At 37.2% G+C, this 23,180-nt stretch overlaps 1 protein-coding gene across 1 annotated transcript; it reads right to left on the bottom strand.

Moving 5' to 3' along the window:
• Positions 1-15,684: 15,684 nt before the first annotated feature.
• LOC111898761 (B2 protein) lies at positions 15,685-17,873 on the bottom strand. Its single transcript, XM_023894638.3, has 3 exons — positions 16,955-17,873; positions 16,119-16,414; positions 15,685-16,021 (listed from the first exon to the last, which is right to left on the bottom strand). Exons 1-3 carry the CDS (start codon positions 17,577-17,579, stop codon positions 15,980-15,982), a joined length of 963 nt encoding a protein of 320 aa, XP_023750406.1. The 5' UTR covers positions 17,580-17,873; the 3' UTR covers positions 15,685-15,979.
• Positions 17,874-23,180: the final 5,307 nt, after the last annotated feature.

The following is a 23,180-nucleotide window of genomic DNA, read 5'->3' as shown; positions in this document are numbered from 1 at the left end:
ATAACGAGAGTTGAAACTCTAAAAAAAATAATTTTTTTTATTTTATCTTAAAACTATATCAGTATGGATGTCTGTTTATAGAGAATAAAAAATTAGGAATTTTGATATATTTAAAATAATTTTTCGATAAAATAGTTTTCTACAAATCAAAAAAACAAAAAAAAAGTATGTTTTTGAGTATATTAAGGTAATGATTAACATTGTTTAAGGAAACATGTTTGGTTGGAAAACACATGTGTATCCGTTATTCATTTATGCTGAGACGACTAAGTGTTTTGCGGCAAAATATATGTGTGGCTGAGAATGATTATTTCATTCTCAACCTTTTTTTTCTCAATTGAACTCTCATCTCTCTCTCTCTCTCTCTCTCTCTCTCTATATATATATATATATATATATATATATATATATATATATATATATATATAGAGAGAGAGAGAGAGAGAGAGAGAGACATCAATGATCATTTGAGAACTTAAAGTTTCCTGAGAACCTGAGAACCAATTGTGATTCGTTAGATCAAAATAATAGAAGGCTAGGATGCTCGATGTCGTTTTTGTAAATAGTTTGAAAAAAAAGACACGGGGCATCATAATTATTATGAATAAGGGGCATTTTAGTAAATAAATAATTCAGACCCCTTTCTCTCTCTCTCTCTCTCTCTCTCTCTCTCTCTTCATCCCGCTTTAATGACATTCCTCACCAATGGTGATATTATCTTTGACAAAATCGGTGGAGTTCTCGATGATGCTCGTCTCCAGTACAAAGCATCTGTCACGGCTCTCCGACTATGATCGCTCCTGGAAAAATAAATATCAAATTTGCAGCTGTCAATTGTTCTCGTAGTGCTCAGGAATAACCAAACCCTAACACACGCACATCACCAAATCTTCTCTCCTACCAGTTATCCATCGTGATTTTGTTTGGTAGAGACTTTCAATTATCGAATTCGAAGGATAATCGTTAGATCTCGCACTTTTGTTATTCACTCTATTTACTGATTTTCTCTATCCCTCATGTTCTGTAACATCCCGGAATAGCAAGAGTAAAGTTGAAAGGCTAAAATAGTAATAAGGGAAAGAGCGACTCGGCGAGTCCATGGGTGGACTTGGCGAGTAGAGTCGCGACTTGGTCGCGTGTCAAGTGGCCGACTCGGCGAGTAAGTGGATTGGACTCGGCGAGTAGGCGCTGAGTAGAGAAAACCCTAATTCTCGGGGTTGAGCCCTATATAAAGAACATAACATCCATTCCCCCAGCCTCCTTACTCATCCTCAAGTCCAGAAACCCTAACCTTCGTGTGTGAGTGGATCAAGTTGCATTTGGAAGCTTGGAGAAGCAATTGTTGAGGAAATCTTGAAGGGTGGTAGGCTTGGAGCAAGGGGCTTTGCTTGGATTCGAGTTTCACTGTTGTTAGGGCGTTCTTTTGAGGTATTATCTCGTTCTTGGGCTGTTAATCATATACATTCATCATTTTGGGGTTTATGGGAGCTCATCTTGGTATGTTTTGGAGTTTGGAGGTTAGATCTGAGGTTGCTACCTCATATCTGGAATGGAGAAGGTCTAGAGTGCATTAAAGTCCCTGTGTTTGAGTGTTTAGTGAAGCCATCATGTCCCAAACCCTAGCCCTAAAGTGTAAAAGGCCTAGATCTCTTTGGATTCACGTAAAGTTTGCCACTTTACGTGATGGATGGGTGGTAGGAGGCTAGATCTATGTTTTGGATCAATTGCATGGCCTGTAATACTTCTGTATGGATTCAGACCGGTGGTACTCGGCGAGTCACATGGGTAGACTCGATGAGTTGCTTGAAGATGAGCTGGAACTCGACGAGTTGGAAGAACAACTTGGCGAGTTGGATGAAGATGGCCTGGAACTCGGCGAGTTGTAAGAACAACTCGGCGAGTAGGTTGAAGATAGCCTTAAACTCGGCGAGTCTGTTCTTGGACTCGGCGAGTCTTGTCGAAGAGTCCCAATATTTTCTGGTTGAGTCGAGAATCGGTGAGTCAAGGGATGACTCGGTGAGTTGTGTGCGAGTGGACTCAGAATTGTTGGACTCGGCGAGTTAGGTTGCGGATTGAGGGAAGTTCTGAGCTTGGGGACTCGGCGAGTCATCGGGTTGACTCGGCGAGTAGAGTCAGTCAGGGGTTGACTTTGACTTTGTCCAAGGGTTGACCAGTTGTCTTCCAGGGGTATTTTGGTAATTATGGGTATTTATTGAGTTCAGTGCTTTGGTGTTGTTCAGTGGAGGAGTTCGTGTCGGAGTTTGGAGCAGCGGGATCTTATCCTTTCAACCGACAGTTTCGAGGTGAGTTATCCTCACTATATCAACAGGATCTAAGGCACCAAGGCCGGCCCTTTATCGGATTGAGATCCGAGTATTTGGTGTATGTTGTTGCTTTGATATGTTGCATCCTGGTAGCTAGGATGGTATATGTTAGAAACTTGGTTGAGATCGGTATCCTGAGATGTAGGGTGATGCTATGCTAGTGACCGGTTAGGTCGGTATCCTGGTTAGGATGATGATATGTTATGTGATCTGTTTGATCGGCTTGTTGACTGTGAATTGTTATGTGTTTGTATGTTTATGTGCACATGGTTGTTTGGACTGGAGTTGGGTTGAGGCGGGTCCTGCTTTGTGCTGTAGGCCTAGATATCCAGGGCGGACCGGTTGTCCCGAAGGCCCAGCAAGCGGTCCGGATAGGCTGTAGGCCCCAAGAGGGCGAACCAGACGTGCCGAGGCTCGGAGAGTGGACCAGGCCGACTGAAAGCCCGGTGCGGGCGGACCAGTCATACTGTAGACTCAGAGAGTGGACCAGGTGGATTGAAGGCCCGGTGCGGGCGGACCAATCACACTGCAGACTCGATATACGTGGCTAGACTCGGAGGGTGGACCAGGTGGACTGTTGGCCGGTGCGGCGGACCAGTCACATAGTAGACCCGAAGTGAATGGTTGTTGTGTGATTGGATATGTTATGGCATGTTATGCGTGTATGGTATATGTGGTTGGTATTTTGGGGATATCTCACTAAGCTTTCGGGCTTACAGTTGTGGTTTTATGTTTTTCAGGTTCTTCAGGAGACCGTGGCAAGGCGAAGGCGTGATCGTACCGCTCCTCGTGTTTATGTTGTGATGAGATTCTGGGAATACTTAAAATAAATTGTATTGAAAACCTTATTGTAATAACTTTAATGGAATCGGGTTGTTTTCGAAAAATTTTAATTGGTTGAAAATTTTGGTCGTTACAAGTTGGTATCAGAGCTTTGGTTTGAGTGAATTGGAGGAACACTCGTGTGACTCCAGTCTCAAATCGAGGAGATTTTTCAAAAGAGAATTTAAAATGGTTTTCAAAATAAGTAAGGGAGGACGCGGAGGTACGATCAGCCGGAGCCAGTAAGTAACCCCAAAATGCCATACATGATATTTGTTTTGAGCTTTGATAGAACAACATGCTAGTGCTAGGCTAGGGATCTTCAGGATTTCATGATAATGTTGCTTGATTTGTGATGCATGTAGCCTAGGGTTTCCTTGTGGGAGATTTTCAGTGTTCCTCTAGTGGTGACGGTTGAGAGTTGTTATGCATGTTTTCACTAGGGTGTTGTGGTAGTACTTCATACTAATATGGGTAAGTGTGGAAGGTAGTATGGGCCCGTACTACTGGAAGCACAGGACCCTTACGCGTATCAGGGAAACCATGACCTCTAGGGTTGGGTTGAGAGAGTTGGTTCCCAGGATAGTGGGAAGTGTCTGAGATTTTGTGGTGTTTTCAGTATGGAGATTCCGAGGCATGTTGGGAGTGGATCCGGGTCAGGATCGGGAGCAGGAGAGAGAGTTCCGGGTGGGTCGGTACCGCCCGAGGTTATTGGTCAAATGAGCACGTGCGAGTTGGATGCGAGGATTCGTGAGATCCTGCGTGATGAGATTGCTACGTTGTTCCAGGCTGAGTTGCCGGAACTGTTCGGGTCGATCAAGACCGCCATGGATGAGTATTTTGATGAGCGCTATGCAGCTCTCATAGAGACGGCTGCCGCGGCGGCTACAACGGCTGTAGCAGCGGCACGGGGAGGAGCTGGTCGGGGCTTTCAGTATCGGGACTTCAATAATACGAAGCCTCCCACCTTCGATGGAGTTCAGGACATGATTGTTGCTATGAGATGGTTATCAGACGTGGAGGGGTGTTTATGTTGGAATAGTGTCTAAGGATGCAACTATATTAGGCAAGTATTTGACCCGGTTGTGCATGGTCCTTTTGGGTTGCCTTCACCATAGCAACTTGATAGGATGATTTATTAAGAGAGAGTAAATATTATTAATATATTATGAGAATAATATAAAGAATAATATATTGTTATTTGATTAATATAAGTCATAGAATTAATTGGAATTAATTTGGTGACTTAAAGAGATTAATTAAATAATAGGGTATAAACTGTCAATTGTTTGATAGTTAAACTTTAGACTGTAAATCCATATAGATATGGATTGGACGGATTCTAGAAGCTAAGGATTGCTTCAAATCGTCCAAGACTTATCTAAGGAAAGGATTTGGATAGCCTTAAGAGAAGATTATCCAATTAGGGTTTAGGTTGTAACCCTTAAGGAGTCTACAAGTATAAATAGACCCTATGGCATAAGGAAATCGGCACCTAACCTAAAGTAGAGAAGCCCTGGCCGATTTCCTCCCCTCTCCTCTCTCCCAAATCATCCTCCTTGCTATTTGGTGTTTGTAAGCCATTAGAGGAGTGACAATTGTGACTCTAGAAGCTCCAAGACAACAAGATCAACAAGGAATTCAAAGACATGATTCTAGATCTATTTTTTTTATTGTTCTTATTCTTAAATAGTCATTAGAAGTCTTGGATTCAAAGCATGTTTAATTAGAAAGCCTAGATCCAAGCATTAGGGTTTTTCATGCGCACATAGGAAAGTTCTTATGGCTAAAACCCATTAGTTTCTTCACGTGTTCATGCCCTGCTGATCAGAGGGTGAGGTGTGCTCTGAACCTGTTGAGGCTCGGGGCGAAGGATTGGTGGAGATTGACCACGGGGTCATATTCGGATGCGCAGAGGGCTGTGGTTTCATGTGATCAGTTCAGAGAGATGTTCAGCACTCGCTATGTTCCGCAAGTGGAGAGGGAGATATTGGCTCAGGAGTTCCTTGAGCTGAAGCAGAATTCGGAGTCGGTGACTGAGATCACCAGGATGTTCACTGAGAGGGCGATGTTCTGCCCAGAGTTCGCTTCGGAGCAGGCTCAGATGTCTCGATATCTGAGCATGCTCAAGAGGGACATCAGACAGTTTGTGTCAGCGCAGAGGTGAGAGACCTTGCTGGAGTTGCAGGAGGCCGCCAGGCGGCGTGAGTTAGAGATTGAGTTGCAGTTGCGTGAGCTGAGGCAGGCTCCGGTGCAGTCGCAGCCGGCGCCGACACGGTCCAAGACCGTTGATGCTAGAGTGGGAGATCTGAGCAGCCACACTTGTGGGAAGTGTGAGAGGGGTCACACCGGAGTTTGTAGGTCCAGTGGGGCATGCCGCAAGTGCGGAAAAGAGGGGCACTATGCGAGGGATTGTCGGAAGTCAGCGCCGGTTCGGGATTTGAGGATTTGTTATCATTGTCATCAGGTTGGACATTTGAGGGTCAACTGTCCACAGCTTGCTGCAGGACCGATGCATGCTCCAGCACCGGCCACTTTGAGGATCACAGGTGGAGGTCAGGATGGAGCGGAGCCCCCAAGGGCTCAGGGTCGTGCTTATCAGCTTGCGGCAGAGAAGGTCAGAGCAGTGCCAGATACAGCTACGGGTATGTTTCTTTCTTGATGCCTTGTTATCTGTGTTTATTGTGTAATATTGTTTTTGTGTTGGTATCGTTGTGTGGTTTTCGATGCGGTATTCGTCGTTTTGAGGGTCGTGGTTTGGCTATGGGTCAGTATTGGGAATTTCGTTGGTTATTATTATTTATGAGGGTTATTAGTGGAATCAGGCGTTGGTTGTAATGCCTGGTAGCATCTGCTTTTGAGGAGTGGTTAGCTGCAGATTGAGTTTCTTTCGAGCGGGATGATTAGTGTGGAAAGGTGTTTTTGTTAAGGTTGTTTATGCTTGTGGGAAGCAGTCTGCGTGTAAGTGTTGGTTTTGTGCAGAGTTGTTCTGGGAGGTCGGTGATGGCGACCGGTGGTTGATAGTCAGTACCCTAAGTGGGGGAGAGTTGGAAAATTCTCCGGAAGATCGGCGAACATGTGAGGTTGCTTAGCTGTTTGGGATTCAACAGTGTTCTGTTAACCCAGAGTGTAGGCTGGTATGTGTATGTGTCGGGCATGCGGGGCGGAATACAGACCTAGGGCATCTGATTGTGGAAGGCCTGAGATCGGGCCGGGATCGAGTATGTATGGTGGAGTTAGAGTTCGGAACCCCTAGAGGGCTAGAACAGTATGCATGGGAGGATTTCCCAGAGAGATAGCTCGGAATGATGGATGTTAGTTGAGCGGTTCGGATAGACTGAAGGCCAGTAGGCGTACCAGTCAGGCCGAAGGCTCGGAGAACGGTCCAGCCAGACTGAAGGCACTGGAGGGCGGTCCAGATTGGCTGAAGGTTCTGAGAGTGGTCCAGATTGACTGAAGGCCTGTGAAGGTGGTCCAGTCATGCTGAAGACTCTGCAGGTATTGATAGAGCGGTTCGAGGAAAGGGATTGTGTATGTTGCAGTGTGATAGCATTAGAAGGTCTGGCCCCGGGTATTGATCTTGATGGGTGGAGATGGTGCATGGACTCGAGAGTCCTTGAGAGCAGAGTCATAGCATGTGTGTTGGGTGGATAGCGGATACGCTATGAAGGAGTGGTGTAGCATTGGGCGAGCGTCGTGGCACTTGTCGGAGTGACAAGGCGGCCAAGTGGATTTCCTTGGTAAAGGAAAGAGAGAGGAGTGTAACTCCGAGAGGGAGTGCGAACTCACGGGAGTGAACGGCAGAGCAGAGTTATGATTAGAGTGATCTGAGTATGGTTATTGAGCAGCGTGTTTGCGGCAGTGGAATGGAAGCACATCCGGTTTGGGATGTTTGTTAAGGTCGCAGAAGGAATTCTGCGGGTATAGAGCCAAGAGGCTCGGAAGGGATGCAGGGAGGGAGTCTTGGGCTCTCAGTGAGATTCTGATCAGGGAATTGTGTATGTAGTAGTGGTTCATCCTGGGGGATGTTTGGAAATGTCATCAGTTTATCGGGTTTTCCCAACCTGAGGGTGCTAGAGCTAGTTCAACATGTGTATGTGATTGTAAAAGGAGAACTCATGGGGGTTGCTCTGAAGAATGTGTCTTTCTGTCAGCAGAATGATTAGGGTTGGACTCGGAACGGGAATCCGGTGGTGCATAGTTATTTTCTAGCTCATATGGGTCGAGTGATGGTTGTGAATTGGAGCAGTGATGCATCATGAGTAGTACTCAATTGTTAAGTGGAGTTATCAGAGGGTAAAGCCGGTGGCCGACTCGAGACGGTGGTCAGGACACCGTAAGGAAGGAGAAAATGAGTTTTTGGTTCTATGGTTGTATTTTGAGGAACCTGGTTAGGTTAATGCCAGGTGGTGCATGGCAGGAGTATTTCTAAGAGTTGAGTTGTTGCAGGCTTCGAGGACGAAGCCTAATGTAAGTGGGGGAGAATTGTAACATCCCGGAATACCAAGAGTAAAGTTGAAGGGCTAAAAGAGTAATAAGGGAAAGAGCGACTCGGCGAGTCCATGGGTGGACTCGGCAAGTAGAGTCGCGACTTGGTCGCGTGTCAAGTGGCCGACTCGGCGAGTAAGTGGATTGGACTCGGCGAGTAGGCGCTGAGTGGAGAAAACCCTAATTCTCGGGGTTGAGCCCTATATAAAGAACATAACATCCATTCCCCCAGCCTCCTTACTCATCCTCAATTCCAGAAACCCTAACCTTCGTGTGTGAGTGGATCAAGTTGCATTTGGAAGCTTGGAGAAGCAATTGTTGAGGAAATCTTGAAGGGTAGGAGGCTTGGAGCAAGGGGCTTTGCTTGGATTCGAGTTTCATTGATGTTGGGGCGTTCTTTTGAGGTATTATCTCGTTCTTGGGCTGTTAATCATATAGATTCATCATTTTGGGGTTTATGGGAGCTCATCTTGGTATGTTTTGGAGTTTGGAGGTTAGATCTGAGGTTGCTACCTCATATTTGGAATGGAGAAGGTCTAGAGTGCATTAAAGTCCCTGTGTTTGAGTGTTTAGTGAAGCCATCATGTCCCAAACCCTAGCCCTAAAGTGTAAAAGGCCTAGATCTCTTTGGATTCACGTAAAGTTTGCCACTTTACGTGATGAATGGGTGGTAGGAGGCTAGATCTATGTTTTGGATCAATTGTATGGCCTGGAATACTTCTGTATGGATTCAGACCGGTGGTACTCGGCGAGTCACATGAGTAGACTCGATGAGTTGCTTGAAGATGAGCTGGAACTCGACGAGTTGGAAGAACAACTTGGCGAGTTGGATGAAGATGGCCTGGAACTCGGCGAGTTGTAAGAACAACTCGGCGAGTAGGTTGAAGATAGCCTTAAACTCGGCGAGTCTGTTCTTGGACTCGGCGAGTCTTGTCGAAGAGTCCCAATATTTTCTGGTTGAGTCGAGAATCGGTGAGTCAAGGGATGACTCGGTGAGTTGTGTGCGAGTGGACTCAGAATTGTTGGACTCGGCGAGTTAGGTCGCGGATTGAGGGAAGTTCTGAGCTTGGGGACTCGGCGAGTCATCGGGTTGACTCGGCGAGTAGAGTCAGTCAGGGGTTGACTTTGACTTTGTCCAAGGGTTGACTAGTTGTCTTCCAGGGGTATTTTGGTAATTATGGGTATTTATTGAGTTCAGTGCTTTGGTGTTGTTCAGTGGAGGAGTTCGTGTCGGAGTTTGGAGCAGCGGGATCTTATCCTTTCAACCGATAGTTTCGAGGTGAGTTATCCTCACTATATCAACAGGATCTAAGGCACCAAGGCCGGCCCTTTATCGGATTGAGATCCGGGTATTTGGTGTATGTTGTTGCTTTGATATGTTGCATCCTGGTAGCTAGGATGGTATATGTTAGAAACTTGGTTGAGATCGGTATCCTGAGATGTAGGGTGATGCTATGCTAGTGACCGGTTAGGTCGGTATCCTGGTTAGGATGATGATATGTTATGTGATCTGTTTGATCGGCTTGTTGACTGTGAATTGTTATGTGTTTGTATGTTTATGTGCACATGGTTGTTTGGACTGGAGTTGGGTTGAGGCGGGTCCTGCTTTGTGCTGTAGGCCTAGATATCCAGGGCGGACCGGTTGTCCCGAAGGCCCAGCAAGCGGTCCGGATAGGCTGTAGGCCCCAAGAGGGCGAACCAGACGTGTCGAGGCTCGGAGAGTGGACCAGGCCGACTGAAAGCCCGGTGCGGGCGGACCAGTCATACTGTAGACTCAGAGAGTGGACCAGGTGGATTGAAGGCCCGGTGTGGGCGGACCAATCACACTGCAGACTCGATGTACGTGGCTAGACTCGGAGGGTGGACCAGGTGGACTGTTGGCTGGTGCGGCAGACCAGTCACACAGTAGACCCGAAGTGCATGGTTGTTTTGTGATTGGATATGTTATGGCATGTTATGCGTGTATGGTATATGTGGTTGGTATTTTGGGGATATCTCACTAAGCTTTCGGGCTTACAGTTGTGGTTTTATGTTTTTCAGGTTCTTCAGGAGACCGTGGCAAGGCGAAGGCGTGATCGTACCGCTCCTCGTGTTTATGTTGTGATGAGATTCTGGGAATACTTAAAATAAATTGTATTGAAAACCTTATTGTAATAACTTTAATGGAATCGGGTTGTTTTCGAAATTTTTTAATTGGTTGAAAATTTTGGTCGTTACATGTTCATCTTCATCCCAGATTTAGAGATGAAATCTCTGAATCTCACCTCTACATCATGATTCTTACTATGTTTTTGTTCTATGATTTCAATTTCTGATTCTCGATGGATTTGAAGTTGTGGTAAAGGGCTCGTTAGGTCATACATTTCAGAATCTTACCTCTTATATCATTAGAAATGGAAAATTATCCGATTAAATGCGTTTGATGTGATCCAAAATTAGATCTCAAGTTCATAAGCTAAAATTCGATGGATCTACGTGGTTGACTTTCTTTGACTGCAATACAGTGAACATCATGTCTTCTTTCCTTTTACCGACTATGAAAATTCCAACAGTTTAATCTCCTGATTCACTCAGATTCCAAATAGATCTTTACAATGCACAAGGCAGCTAATAAATCAAACTTTTTCTTTCTTTTTTTAGTGACACCACACCTAGAGTTGTAGATGATGCATTCAACACGTTCTTTAGTGAAATTGGATTAGGAAAGCATGTTCCAAGAGCAATATTTGTTAATCTTGAGCCAACAGTCACTGATGAAGTTAGAACAAGAACTTATCGCCAACTCTTTCATCCTGAAAAGCTTAGTTTTGGAAAAGAAAATGTTGTTAATAACTTTTGTAAATTTGTATGCTCCTGCCGTTGTTTCACCAGAACTGCTCGTTGAAGGTACAATTTGTAGTTTGCTAATATGTCTAGTTAATATAACTGTATACCAACTAAACACAGTAGTTTATTTTTCAGTGTGCGCTGTCTGCATGTTGCTAATAGAAATTATTAGCTGCCGTATACAAAAGTTTATATAATTTATTGGGAAAACCTTTTCAGATTTATAATGTATACATCAAATTTTTGGCACATGTGTATGTGTCCAACAAGGATTAGCATTAGCAGCTACCTTATATTTCTTGTTGCATTCTTCTGAAGTATTATCATCTGATTCGCTAAATGTTGACATAAGGGACATGAAAAATTCACTTGTTTTAGAAAACTAGTATGCAGTTGGGGCCTTTTCATATTCTGTGAGGGATTGGCTCAGCTTCCCAAAGATTGCCTTATCTTGAGATGCTTGTCCATAATGCCTTAGAATTTCATGAAATTCATAATCTTGTCTATTCATCAAATCAAATATATACTTTAGCCAAGAGGATGATTTAACTCATGTACTTTAGGCAAGAGCCAATATAACTTATAAGTTCTTCTCTTACTATTATAGAACATTTAGCATGTTAGGACAACTGTTATTTGTTTTTTTAATACAACTATATGATGCATAATTTCTGAAGCCACTTTTATTGGGATTTATATTTATTTTTTTACTCATGTACTTTGTGTTTATCTCTCTTTATATATATATATATATATATATATATATATATATATATATATATATATATATATATATATATATATATATCATTTATCTTAATGTGTGTGTTTAACTGTCTGTGTTTCTTGATCCTAAATGCAGGCCTTACACAATATGTTGAAGGAGTGATTCTTTCAAACAAAATCCTCCCCTCTTGTTGTTGATGACCAGCTGAGCTTCAACATCTAAATGTTGAAGAATCAGGACTTGATAAGTGTATAAGGTAAACACAACACCTCAACTCTATGGAATTCGATCATAATCAATACTTGATAAAGTAATTCCATTCCTTTACATGATTCCATCATATAATTTACATGTGATTCACATGTATATCACATATGAATTACATGTGATTCACAAGTGAATCACATATGAATAACATATGATTCACATGTAAATCACAAGTGAATCACATATGAATTACATGTGATTCACATGTAAATCACATATGAATTACATGTTATTCACATGTAAATAACATGCAATTCACATATGAATTACATGTAAATCATATGTAATTCACATATGATTCACATGTAAATCACAAGTGAATCACATATTAATTACATGTGATTCACATGTAAATAACACATGTGATTCAAAAGTGAATCTCATATGAATTACATGTGATTCACAAGTGAATCACATATGAATTATATGTGATTCACATGTAAATCACAAGTAATTCATATATAAATCACAAATGAATCACATATGAATTACATATGATTCACAAGTGAATCACATAAGAATTATTTGTGTATATGAATTACATGTGATTCACAAGTGAATCACATATGAATTATTTGCGATTCATATGAAATTCACATATTAGTCACATGTAATTCAGATGTAAATTACATGTGCATTTTTGTGAGTGTTCTTGCATTAATCAAAATTTTTAATTTTTTTGTAGATTTTGAAGAATTTGTGGAAAATATTGAAATGGTGAAAAGTGATAAATTGAAGAAAATATGAAAATCTTGATATGAAGAAATAATAACAATGTGAATCTTTGTAGCATTTTTTATTTTTTATTTTGTATCGAATAAAATACTTGTACTATTATGTTTATAAATTAATTAATAAAAATGAGATTTTTTATGATTTACTTACGAATATCATAGTATAAGAAATATGCATATATTCATTTGAAAAAATATATGCATATCTGCACCTACAATGTTGATTTTATTTGTTAAAAAAAGAGTTTTTTTAAATATTTTAGTTTTTTTTTTATAAATTTACTGAATTTTTAAAATTTTTATTTTTTTTAAAAATGCACATTTTAAAAAAAAATTGTAGTTTTTTTAAAAAAAAATTGCAATTTTTTTTTTTTTGAAAAAGTTGCAATTTTTTTCAAAAAAATTGTAGTATTTTAGAAAAAAAAATCTGTTTTTTTGAAAAAATTAAAGTTTTTTTTTTTTTTAAAAACTACAGTTTTCTTAAAAAAGTTGTAGTTTCTTTAAATGTAGTATTTTTTTAAAAGAAATTGCAATTTTTTTAAAAAATATTTCAAATATTTTAAAATTTTATGCTTTCCAAAAAAGTTAAAAAATATGCAATTTAAAGAAAATTATTTTTTTATATAAAAAAATCTGAAAGTTTGTTTTATAATGTTAATTTGAGAGCTTTTTATTAATATTTGCAATAATAAAAAAAAATAAGTTGGATTGGTATAATGACGATCATGCTCTTAATGAATTAGTTTTGATCCAACGCTCCACTTTTAATTCTCGGGAAACTATGAGTTCTCAACCGATCTCATATATATATATATATATATATATATATATATATATATATATATATATATATATATATATATATATATATATATATATATATATAGTTACTGTGTTCTAAGTATCTATTGTATGCACGTATGATTGATTGTGGACCAATCATTTTAGTTAGTTTAAAAAAGTGATTAATGCATATTAAATGTTGAAGATATAGTTAATATTAATTAAATATTCAACATTTAATATACATTAATTATTTTCTTAAAATAACTTAAATGATTGGCTCAAAATTAATTCTACATACACACAATAGATAGAAGAAAATTTCAACCCCTATATATATATATATATATATATATATATATATATATATATATATATATATATATATATATATATATACTAGTTTATAACCCGTGGGAACCACGGTTACAAAATTAATTAAACTTTTATACTAAAAATTCAAAGTTATTAATCAATTATTTTAAATAAATTATTAATTAAGAGATTTGTTTAGTTATATAAAATTATAATCATTGAGTCAAAATAAATATGTGAAATTATATCACTTTATAATTTGTATTAATTTTATTTTAATTTTTATTTTTAATGTTATTAATTTAATGTAGATAGAGTGGAAATTTAAAATTTAAAATGAATAATCAATAGGTTGACAAGTGACAAGTATTAATTATTAATTATGAGACATAAGGGTACACATGACAAAAGAAGAATAAAATATGCATTAATTAAGAGGTCTAATAAGGTGACACATGTCAAAAATAGAATAAAACTATTCTTTTATTAGAATAGGGATATATATATATATATATATATATATATATATATATATATATATATATATATATATATATATATATATATATATATATTAGATAATCTAAAAAGATGAAGGGTGTATTAGTCATTTTAATAATATTTAATGTCTTATTTCTAACATGGTGCATATGAAAGACCATTTGTACAAAATTTAAAAATCTCAAGGATAGGACCTTCTGAAAATTTAAAAAATTGACTAAAAATACAATTTTACCAAATTACATAGATCTTTTTTATAGTTTACTCAATAAGTGTTCGTTTCAAAGTCAATTAACTTTTTTCTAAAATATAAGATAATTATGAAATGTATTAATAATTATGACTGTTTCGTATCATTATTTTTTAATAATTACTCTAATAAATAAAGCCATATGTTATTATTTTAAAAAAAAAACTCACATTATTTTATGGTTCTTTCCATTTTATTAAATTTCATATAGTATTTAAATGTGATAATTACAATAAATATAATAATAAATAAATATCAATTTTATTAATAAACTTTTTTTTTTAATTTTAAAACTCATAAATTAAAACTCCATTAAATTTAAAAGAGAAAAAAACACTTAAATTTTAATAATTTAATATTTTTCTCAATTTGTTTATAAATTCAAACTTCTTAAATGTTTAGATATTTATGTTTAACTTTTCTTTTTAATAAAACTCATGCAATACATAAGTTATAGAACTAATCAACTCAATAATAAAGATAAAAAAATATTTAGAATAATTTGATAAATTTTAGAAACATGTTTCATATTTTTTAGTTTTTTCCTTTTTTTTAACAGCAGGTCTAAAATACTTTTTAGACTATTATTTAATCGATATATGTGGAACTTCCAAAAAAACATTTGACTATAAACTCTTTGGTCGTTAATAACGTGTGTTTTTTTATTTTTTTATTTTACCAAAGTCAAAACTTAACGTGAAAGAGCGGTGGATAAAAGTCCAATGGTCCCACAGAAACCATGTGCAAGGACTAAAATCGGCAATACATCAAAGGCGAAGGGTCACATCGTGAAGAAAAACAAATTGAAAAAATCAATTCACCAGAAAAAGAAAGAATATTGATTTGGTAGGTGAGTTGTCAAACACCGAGGGACATCTAGACTTGTTCAAAGTGTCACACACCAACAACAACCACCGCATATACTTTTGTCCATTTCATCGACATCTTTCATTATTATTTTAATATCTCTATCTCTACTACCAAATAAATATCATCAGAACCTTCTATTTAGTCGACATCTGTACTTTTGATTTCATCGTTTTATGTCGCAAAATATCCACCAAATTGACAAAACATTGATTAGAAATTTGAAATAGTAGGTAAGAAAAAGAAGCCAAAGATTTTATGTAAAGAACAATTCATTGTAAAAAAAAAAGTTAACGTCAAAAACAAGGTTTAGCAAAATTATTCAGATTCAGTTTTGTTTTTCGGGTTATTTTCTTGATTGTATTCAATAGATGAATTACTATTCTAAAGTACTCATTATTCTATTATAATGTACGTACTTCAACTGAATAATTGTCACAATGAATGACACAGTTGATGTCGTGTTAGTGCCAAATAGATATTAGATGTAAGTGGACAAATTTCGTTATCTTTGATGTCAAGATGCATAATGAACATCAGTTAGGATTCCATGACAATTTATATGGGCCAAAATATTATTTCTTAGACTATTACGTAGTTAAATGATGAATGACCTAAACAATAAATTATTAGTAATAGTTTTGTGACATTAACTCTTTATAAACTACAAGATATTTAAAGGATTATTAAATTAATATCCATTAATTTTACCCAACTTACCATTTTTTACAACTTGCAAACACCAAACAAACTTTCTTTCAATAACATTAAGCCAAAACATAATTAAAACTTGTATTGTATTTTTGTTTATTCATACCAAGTTTGTATTCTTTACATATATGTATTCGATCGAGCCAAAGAACCAAAAGGGATTACCACCATCATCGTCTTCACGGCTACACATCCCATATCCAAACTTTCTACACTATTAAAACTCTCCAGCTCGATATAAACATACATTACTTTTACTTTTACTATTCATATAATATAAAAATTTTACACATCTCTCTTTTCCGAAAATGCCCTTCACTTCACAGCACACACACACCGATCATCCACCCCTTGAGAGCAAACATCAGTCCTTGTTCTCTTCAAATATGTCCAAAAGCGAGAGCGCCTACAAAAAAAGACACCGTTTTTGTAAGATTCCCAACCAACCCAGATGAGGAAAAGTGTAGATATTAGATAAGAAAAGGGTAAGAAGGTAATTTTACCTCGGGGATATTGAGTTGGAGGCGAAACTTAGGGCCATCGTAGTGGTGAAGAATCGGCCTGAAAGAGTCTTCTTCTAAGGGTTCGGCTACTTTCCTTGTTATAACACGAACTTGAGCTGGAAAGCGTGATTCCCCTGGATTCTTTTTGTCTTCCCATGCAGAAGGATCGATGTTTGTTCCACCAAAACTTGCAGCCTCAAAAACACCATGGAGTTGGTGGGTCGAGTAGTTGTAAAGGAAAAGAGGGAGTCCCGGTGTTATTTGCCTTACAGAGTCCCGGTATCGCGGGGGTAAACCTGGAATTTCAGTTTAAAATGTAAATTAGATAACCACACAAGGGTAAAATAGTCCTTAACTATTCGACCAAACAAATGTTTTCATATGGAGTTAATATCGACTTAAATGAGAAAGTCGGATTTTCTAAAATTGATTTTTTTTAATGGTAAATGTAAAATTTGGCAAATTACAGCTGGTATCATTGTATTCAATAGCTTTTTTGTAGTTATTCAAGTGAAGTAGAATTACCTAATTACCCTTGATATCCTTGAGTCGATTGCTTATCGTCCAATTCTAATGAAAAAGTAAATTCAAAGAGTACTACCTTAAATGTTTTCTAGATCTAAAAGGTGTTTTGACATATGATCTGTCTAGAACTACTGGAAACCGAATTGATCAAAGCCCTAAATCTTCAAAAAGATGAACGATCTAACCACAAATATATGCAATTTTTTTGTCTGATTAATCTTTCGCACAATCGACATAAAAAAAGGAAAAGATCATAAAAAAGATGTGAAATTTACTAATTTATCACTTTTCTTTTTAAGTAAGAAACGTACCAAAAAGTTGCCTCTTGAGATTCTCTTGCATGGTGTCATTGTTGCAGACGAAAATATAGCCGCCGACGGTTTCATTTCTCGGCAAGGATTCCGATGGCGGGAGAGTCTTGAACCTCTTATCAACGCTGTTTTTACTGTTATCCTTTTCGTTGTTATTCACGTTGCTGTTGTTCTTCTTGTTCTTCCCATGTTTAACCCCAAATGAAAGATGATCATCGTCGCTATTTTTACCAAACTTCCCATCTTTCTTGAACCCGTTTTTCTCGAAATTAAGATCAGTGGTGTTAAAATTCAAACTGGGTTTTGAGTAAATTCCTTTATTAAACCCACCGTTGATCCCAAAATCACCGGTCTGGTTCTGATTAGTTGACCCGACTTTCCAGTCAAAGTTAAAACCATTAAAATCGGAGTTGGATGAACTGGAGTGGTTGGTGTTGACGGTGCCTGAGTTGGTGAAGTCACCGCCGACACGGATGTCGAAGTTCCGGCGTTCTTTTTCGGGGCGTTTGGAGGCGTATGAGGTGCTCCAGATGGAGTCGTTGAGGGAGAGGTTGGAAAGATTGTTGCTTTGAACACGAAGCTGATCACTGAACTGCCAAAAAGACGATTGATTGTTGTTTTCCATGGTTTAAGATTGCTGATTTCTTGATACCCAGGTGGGAAAGATGATGAATTGAGGGAAAAGAAGTGAGATCTGGAGGAAATGTGAAGTGGGTGTTGGTTTATATGTATAATAAGGAAAGGGAAAGGGGAGAAGTTTCCAGGAAATGGAGGTGATTGCGTGTAGCTTTGTCAAAGGTGTGTGATGAAGATTGATGAAATGTTGAATTTTTAATGGATGAATGTGGAATTCGATTAGTTGGGGGAACGGGGATGATAGGTGTAGTTGAGCGAATAAACTGGTGACGGCAAAAACGCGTAAAGAGAGAGAGAGAGAGAGAGAGAGAGAGAGAGAGAGAGAGAGAGAGGATTAATCCTTTATGTTTGTGGTTGTGTACAATTATGACCCCTTCAAAATTATGGGTTGGTATTTTGATATATATTTTTTAGTCTAGATGCTAAAAAGGTTGATTTTTAATGTGGTAATACCATAGAAGTCTTGAAGAAGAGTATAATGTGATGGGTAAATAATCATTAATCTTTTTTTAGTGAAGAATTGACCGGTTAATAAGTTAGACCACCCCATAGTAGTGAAACAATAACTAAGGGAGGTACTCACGCTATCATTGTTTCGTCTTAATTCGCAAGGCATATTGTAAGAATTTTTTTGGGTTACGAGATTAGGTTAGTCTATTAAAAAGTAGCGAGTATTTGGTTTAATCGATGAATACTCGACTATAATGGATTTGTAAAGCAAACATGAGAATTTTATATATGACAAATATCATAAGATTGATTAACTTAATAACAAAATAAACAAATAACAATAAAATTATATGTTCGAATGTTAAACTAGTTAAAATAATAAACATTTTAATCTTTAAAATCTTGAAGGTAAAAACTAGAACAAATTATTGAAATCGTCTCATTATTTTTGTTTTTGTTTTGTTTTCCGTCCCTATTGTTTGTTTTTGTTTCGTTTTTCGTCATTGACAAACTTGAAAAACTATAATACCCTTATTTATAAAAAAATATTATTAGTATTTATTTAGTTTTTTTTATCGTTTTAATATAAACAAAAGCACAACCTTTAAACCCTATGTACAACCACACGCCTACACCCTAATAAAACACCTAATCGACCACGACGTCACCTTCATCTCCTTCCTCTTTCTCTTGCCCTCTCTCTTCTGCACATCTCTTTTATGTGCCAATCACCTCCTACGAGAGAAATCATCAGTAGAAGAAGCTCGAGAACAAGAACACATGACCAACATTCCTCATCTGGACAGCTACATGCCCTCTCTTACTTGCTATGTTTCGCTTGAACCCTACAATAGTCATCGCCACCATATTTGTCGACAATATCTTTAACGAGCAAGCCACCATCGCCTCCAGCAGGGGTTTAATTTTGATTTCGGTAATCAGATTCAATTAGGGACTTTAATTTTTGGATTTTGGTTTGGGGATTCAAGTTAATCAGAGTAAGGTTTTAGGATTCAAAACAATCAATCTAATTTTCATCATGATGTTTATGGATTCGATTTCTGTAACAAGTACAACACCATTTTTGGATTAATCAGGTTCAAGTTTGGTTTTTAAATGGTTTAATTTTGATTTTATCCATGATTTCCAGGGTTTTGATTTCATCCATAATTTTCGTTTTTTGATTCATCTATGATTTCCAGGATTTTTATTTCATCCATCATTGGATTCAATTTCTAGGTTTGTTCTGGGCAAGGTTTTTGGGTTTGTTCAAGCATCGATTGCATGATTTTTAGGATTGATTTATGAGTATGATTTCTGGTTTTCATTTATGTGTTTAGTTTCTAAATAGCATGACATGGACGTGGGGATCGACGATAGCAGTGGCAGTTGTCGGCGGTGGTGGACGATGGTAATGGTGGTTGGTTGTGACGAAGTGATGCTTGATCTTTAACAGTGAAGGTGGTTGTGTCGATCAGAGAGAAAAGAGTATGGGATGGTGGGACCCATATGTTTTATTAAATAATTTTTAATATATCAAGGACGATTTCAATAATTTGTTCTAAAAATTAAGACTATCCCCGTTGCTGAGCAATTCACCATGGCTCGCCCAAAAAACTTAAAAAAATATATAAAAAAAATGGTGTGAGCGGATTGCCCCCACAACCTAGCTCATCATAGTTGATCATCTTTATCTCTCCTTTTTCTTTTTTATATTTCATTTATTTTATAAAAAAAGACGTGATATTATTTTTAAACATAAATAAAAATATATTAAAATACATAAATAAAATTATCTACAAAATGAGTATAATGTTGATATATTTTTTAAAAATAAAATAGAGAATTGGGTTTGGTTGCTAATATGGATAAAAGTTAATGGTTAGTTATGTTGTGTATGTGAAAGATAAAGAAAATAGTTTTTTAATAAATATTTGGGTTGGATGGGTTGCCAATGAAGATAGTCTAAGAGAGGACAATGTATATGTACGAATAAGTTTATTCCGTGTCTTTTTAATAGTTTTTGGGTTAAATGTTAGATAAAATAAAAAATAAACATATTAATTTTTAAATTTTTGATTTTTTTTTTGTTTATAAATTAATTTTAACCAATTTATTAAGTTCCCAAGTTTCGCCAATTAAATAAATTAGATTGATTTATAGTCGAGTTTCAAGTAAGCATACTCGACCAAGTTGCGGAGTTTAACAACATTAATTGGTACCTTTAAGGTCTGCATATTGGATATATACAGATATACTAAAACTAAAAAAAAATCAAAATAACAAAAATCATGAATATGCTACTCATTAGAATTGGTATGATTCAAAAATGATTTGTTAAATGAACACAAACAAACAATTTTATGTTTAAAATATATAAATACAAAACAACATAATTTTAGATTTGTAAGACATTTTTTAAAACGATTCAAAATTTTGCTATAAACCGAACAAAAATCGGCTTTTTAGAAACTTTATAGCGGGATATAAGTGGTTCAAACCCATTCCCAAGTTAGTTTATAATTTTGATTTGTCGTTTTGTATTGACTTTTGCACACTTTTATATGTGGATAACTCTCGTCAAGGGGAACCTTTGATTCAAAACATTGTGTTTACTTTTGTGTTATCACCCACAAATTTCTCATAAGACCAAAGGGTGTACTCCTCTTTGGCGTGCGGTGAGTGTCATGTTGTATTGCGGTGGGTGTGAGAGCACCACCCCGCCCTAAAATATCCTCAAATGGTGAAGGTCCTCACAAGATAAACCCTCCTTCCTAAACCCTTTTTTGGCGTTGCAATATATATATATATATATATATATATATATATATATATATATATATATATATATATATATATATATATATATATTGTAACATCCTATTGATGAGGTATTTCAAAATTAAACTCTAAGTATAAAGATTTATTGTATTTAGCCCTTATGTGTGAGAGATGTTACAAAATGGCTCATAGTGACATTTTTGTAATTATTAGCCCGAGGTCAGGTACCTAGCATACGTAGGGCGTACGTGCATGATTCCTAAACCCTAATTTTTAGGGTAAGACCCTATTTAAACATCCTTAAGTCCCCAACCTACCTTCTTTCATCAACCTCTAACTTGCCTTCGTCCCCAAACAAACCTAAATCCAATTTTGAGCACTATTGAGTTTTCTGTGTGTGTTTTGGTCACCTAGAATAAGAGAGAAAGAAGAGAAGATCATCTTGGAGGAGTAGGACTCTTTGGATCCAGAATCTCATCACCATTTGGCATCACTTAGAGGTAAAAAAGCTTTGAACTTGATAAAGCGATGCATAGATCTAAGTTAGCTATGAAGTTTGTTTCCTTTTGGTCCCATTAGTTTGGTATTTTGAGTATGAGCTACTCCAATCAATTTAAGTTGTCCTTTCTAACATTTTGAGGAGCTTAGAAGCATAAAAATGTGGTCTTGCTCATTTCTTCCCTTCCATGCATGGGTTACAAGGTCTTAATGGGTTAAGTAGTTAAGGTTTTTAGTGTTAAGCACTTATTGGCCATGCAAGACCATAAAGTTGGAAACTTTATGGTCAAGGATGTCATTTGGGCTTTGGTCTGATTTTGGATGTAAGGACTTTATGTATTAAGCTCTTAATGAGAAAAGGGGTTGACCATGTACATACGTTAGGCGTACCAAATGGTACGTTGTGCATACACGATCAAAGTCCTGATTTCTAGGTCAAGCAAGGTACGCCCTGTGTATAGATGAGTACACCCTGTGTACTCAGTTGGTTTGTTGACCTTTGAACTTTGACCCAGTTTGACCTAAGGGTATTTTAGATAATTTGAGTGGTATTTGAGATCGGTCATTATTTGGTGTTAGGTGACCAATTGAATTGTTATTCGGAGTTGTGTTTTATCAGAATTTTTTCAGACTGAGAGGTGATTTTCCTCACTGTACTTGTGGGTCAATGACACCAATTCCGGTCCACTAGATTATTTATCCCAGTTTGGATAATGTTATGCTAGTATATGGTTGATTAGTAGATCTGCATGTTTATCAGTGTTTGCTGGTTCTGTGTTTATATTATCTGTTCATATGTTGACATATTATGGTTAGGTTGAGGCGGTCCTACTTTGTGCTAAAGGCCAAGACACCGAGGCAGTCTGGATAGGCTGTAGGTTCTGCAAGGCGGTCCAGTCATGTCGAAAGCCCGGAGAGCGGTCCGGATAGGCTGTAAGCCCTGCGAGGCGGTCCAGTCATGCTGAAGGCTCGTAGAGCGGTCCAGATAGGTTGTAGGCCCTGCGAGGCGGTCCAGTCAGGCTGAAGGCTCATATTTTCATGCTTTGTTTGTTTTGTAGTGTGTTGTTACTTTGGGTAACTCATTATTCTTTGGCTTACAGTTTTAGTTTATTGTTTCAAGTCTTTCTAATGATCGTGGGAAAGTGAAGGCCTGATCGTGCACACCTTCCTATTTCTATGGTATAGATTTTTGGGGCACTCTGATATGACTTTACTTTTGAAACAATGGCTTTTTGTAAAAAATGATGGTTAATGGTTGATTTTAAATTTTTAAAATTTTTGTTATTTTTTGAGTGTTACAAGTTGGTATGAAAGCCTTGGTTTGAGAGAATTAGATGAACATTCGTGTGAATCTATACTCAAACTAGGGAGCTGCAAAAGTCTTTAAACTGGTTTTCAAAATTGTTTTCAAAAGTAATCAAGGAAGGATGCGATGTGTACGGTTTGCCAGAGCAATAAAGTATACCCCAGGTTACCATATTGTTATTGATATTGTGTTTATGTTAGAACAACATGCTAGTGGTAGGCTAGGGATCTTTAGGATTTGCATGATAGAATTGCCTGATATGTGATGTCTGGTAGCCTACGATTGTTTCTTGTATGGAGTTGACATCATAGTTGTAGTTTCTTAGTATGTGCATCATAGTTGTACATAAATAAGATTCTATAGCCTAAGAATGTTTGGGTTGGTCTTATTTACCGTTCTTGTTTGATGAAGAGCTTAGGGTATAATCAAGTATTCAATTGTATATAGGATCCAATGTTATGTATGATTACCATACACGAGTGTTGTAGGGTTGGTGGAAGTTTCATGGATGGGTTATGTGTGAGCAACCAACCAATTAAGGAATGTCTAGTCTTT

Source organism: Lactuca sativa, chromosome 6, assembly GCF_002870075.4.
Source record: "Lactuca sativa cultivar Salinas chromosome 6, Lsat_Salinas_v11, whole genome shotgun sequence".
NCBI classification, from domain to species: Eukaryota; Viridiplantae; Streptophyta; class Magnoliopsida; order Asterales; family Asteraceae; genus Lactuca; species Lactuca sativa.
This window is presented reverse-complemented; position numbering and strand designations above follow the sequence as displayed.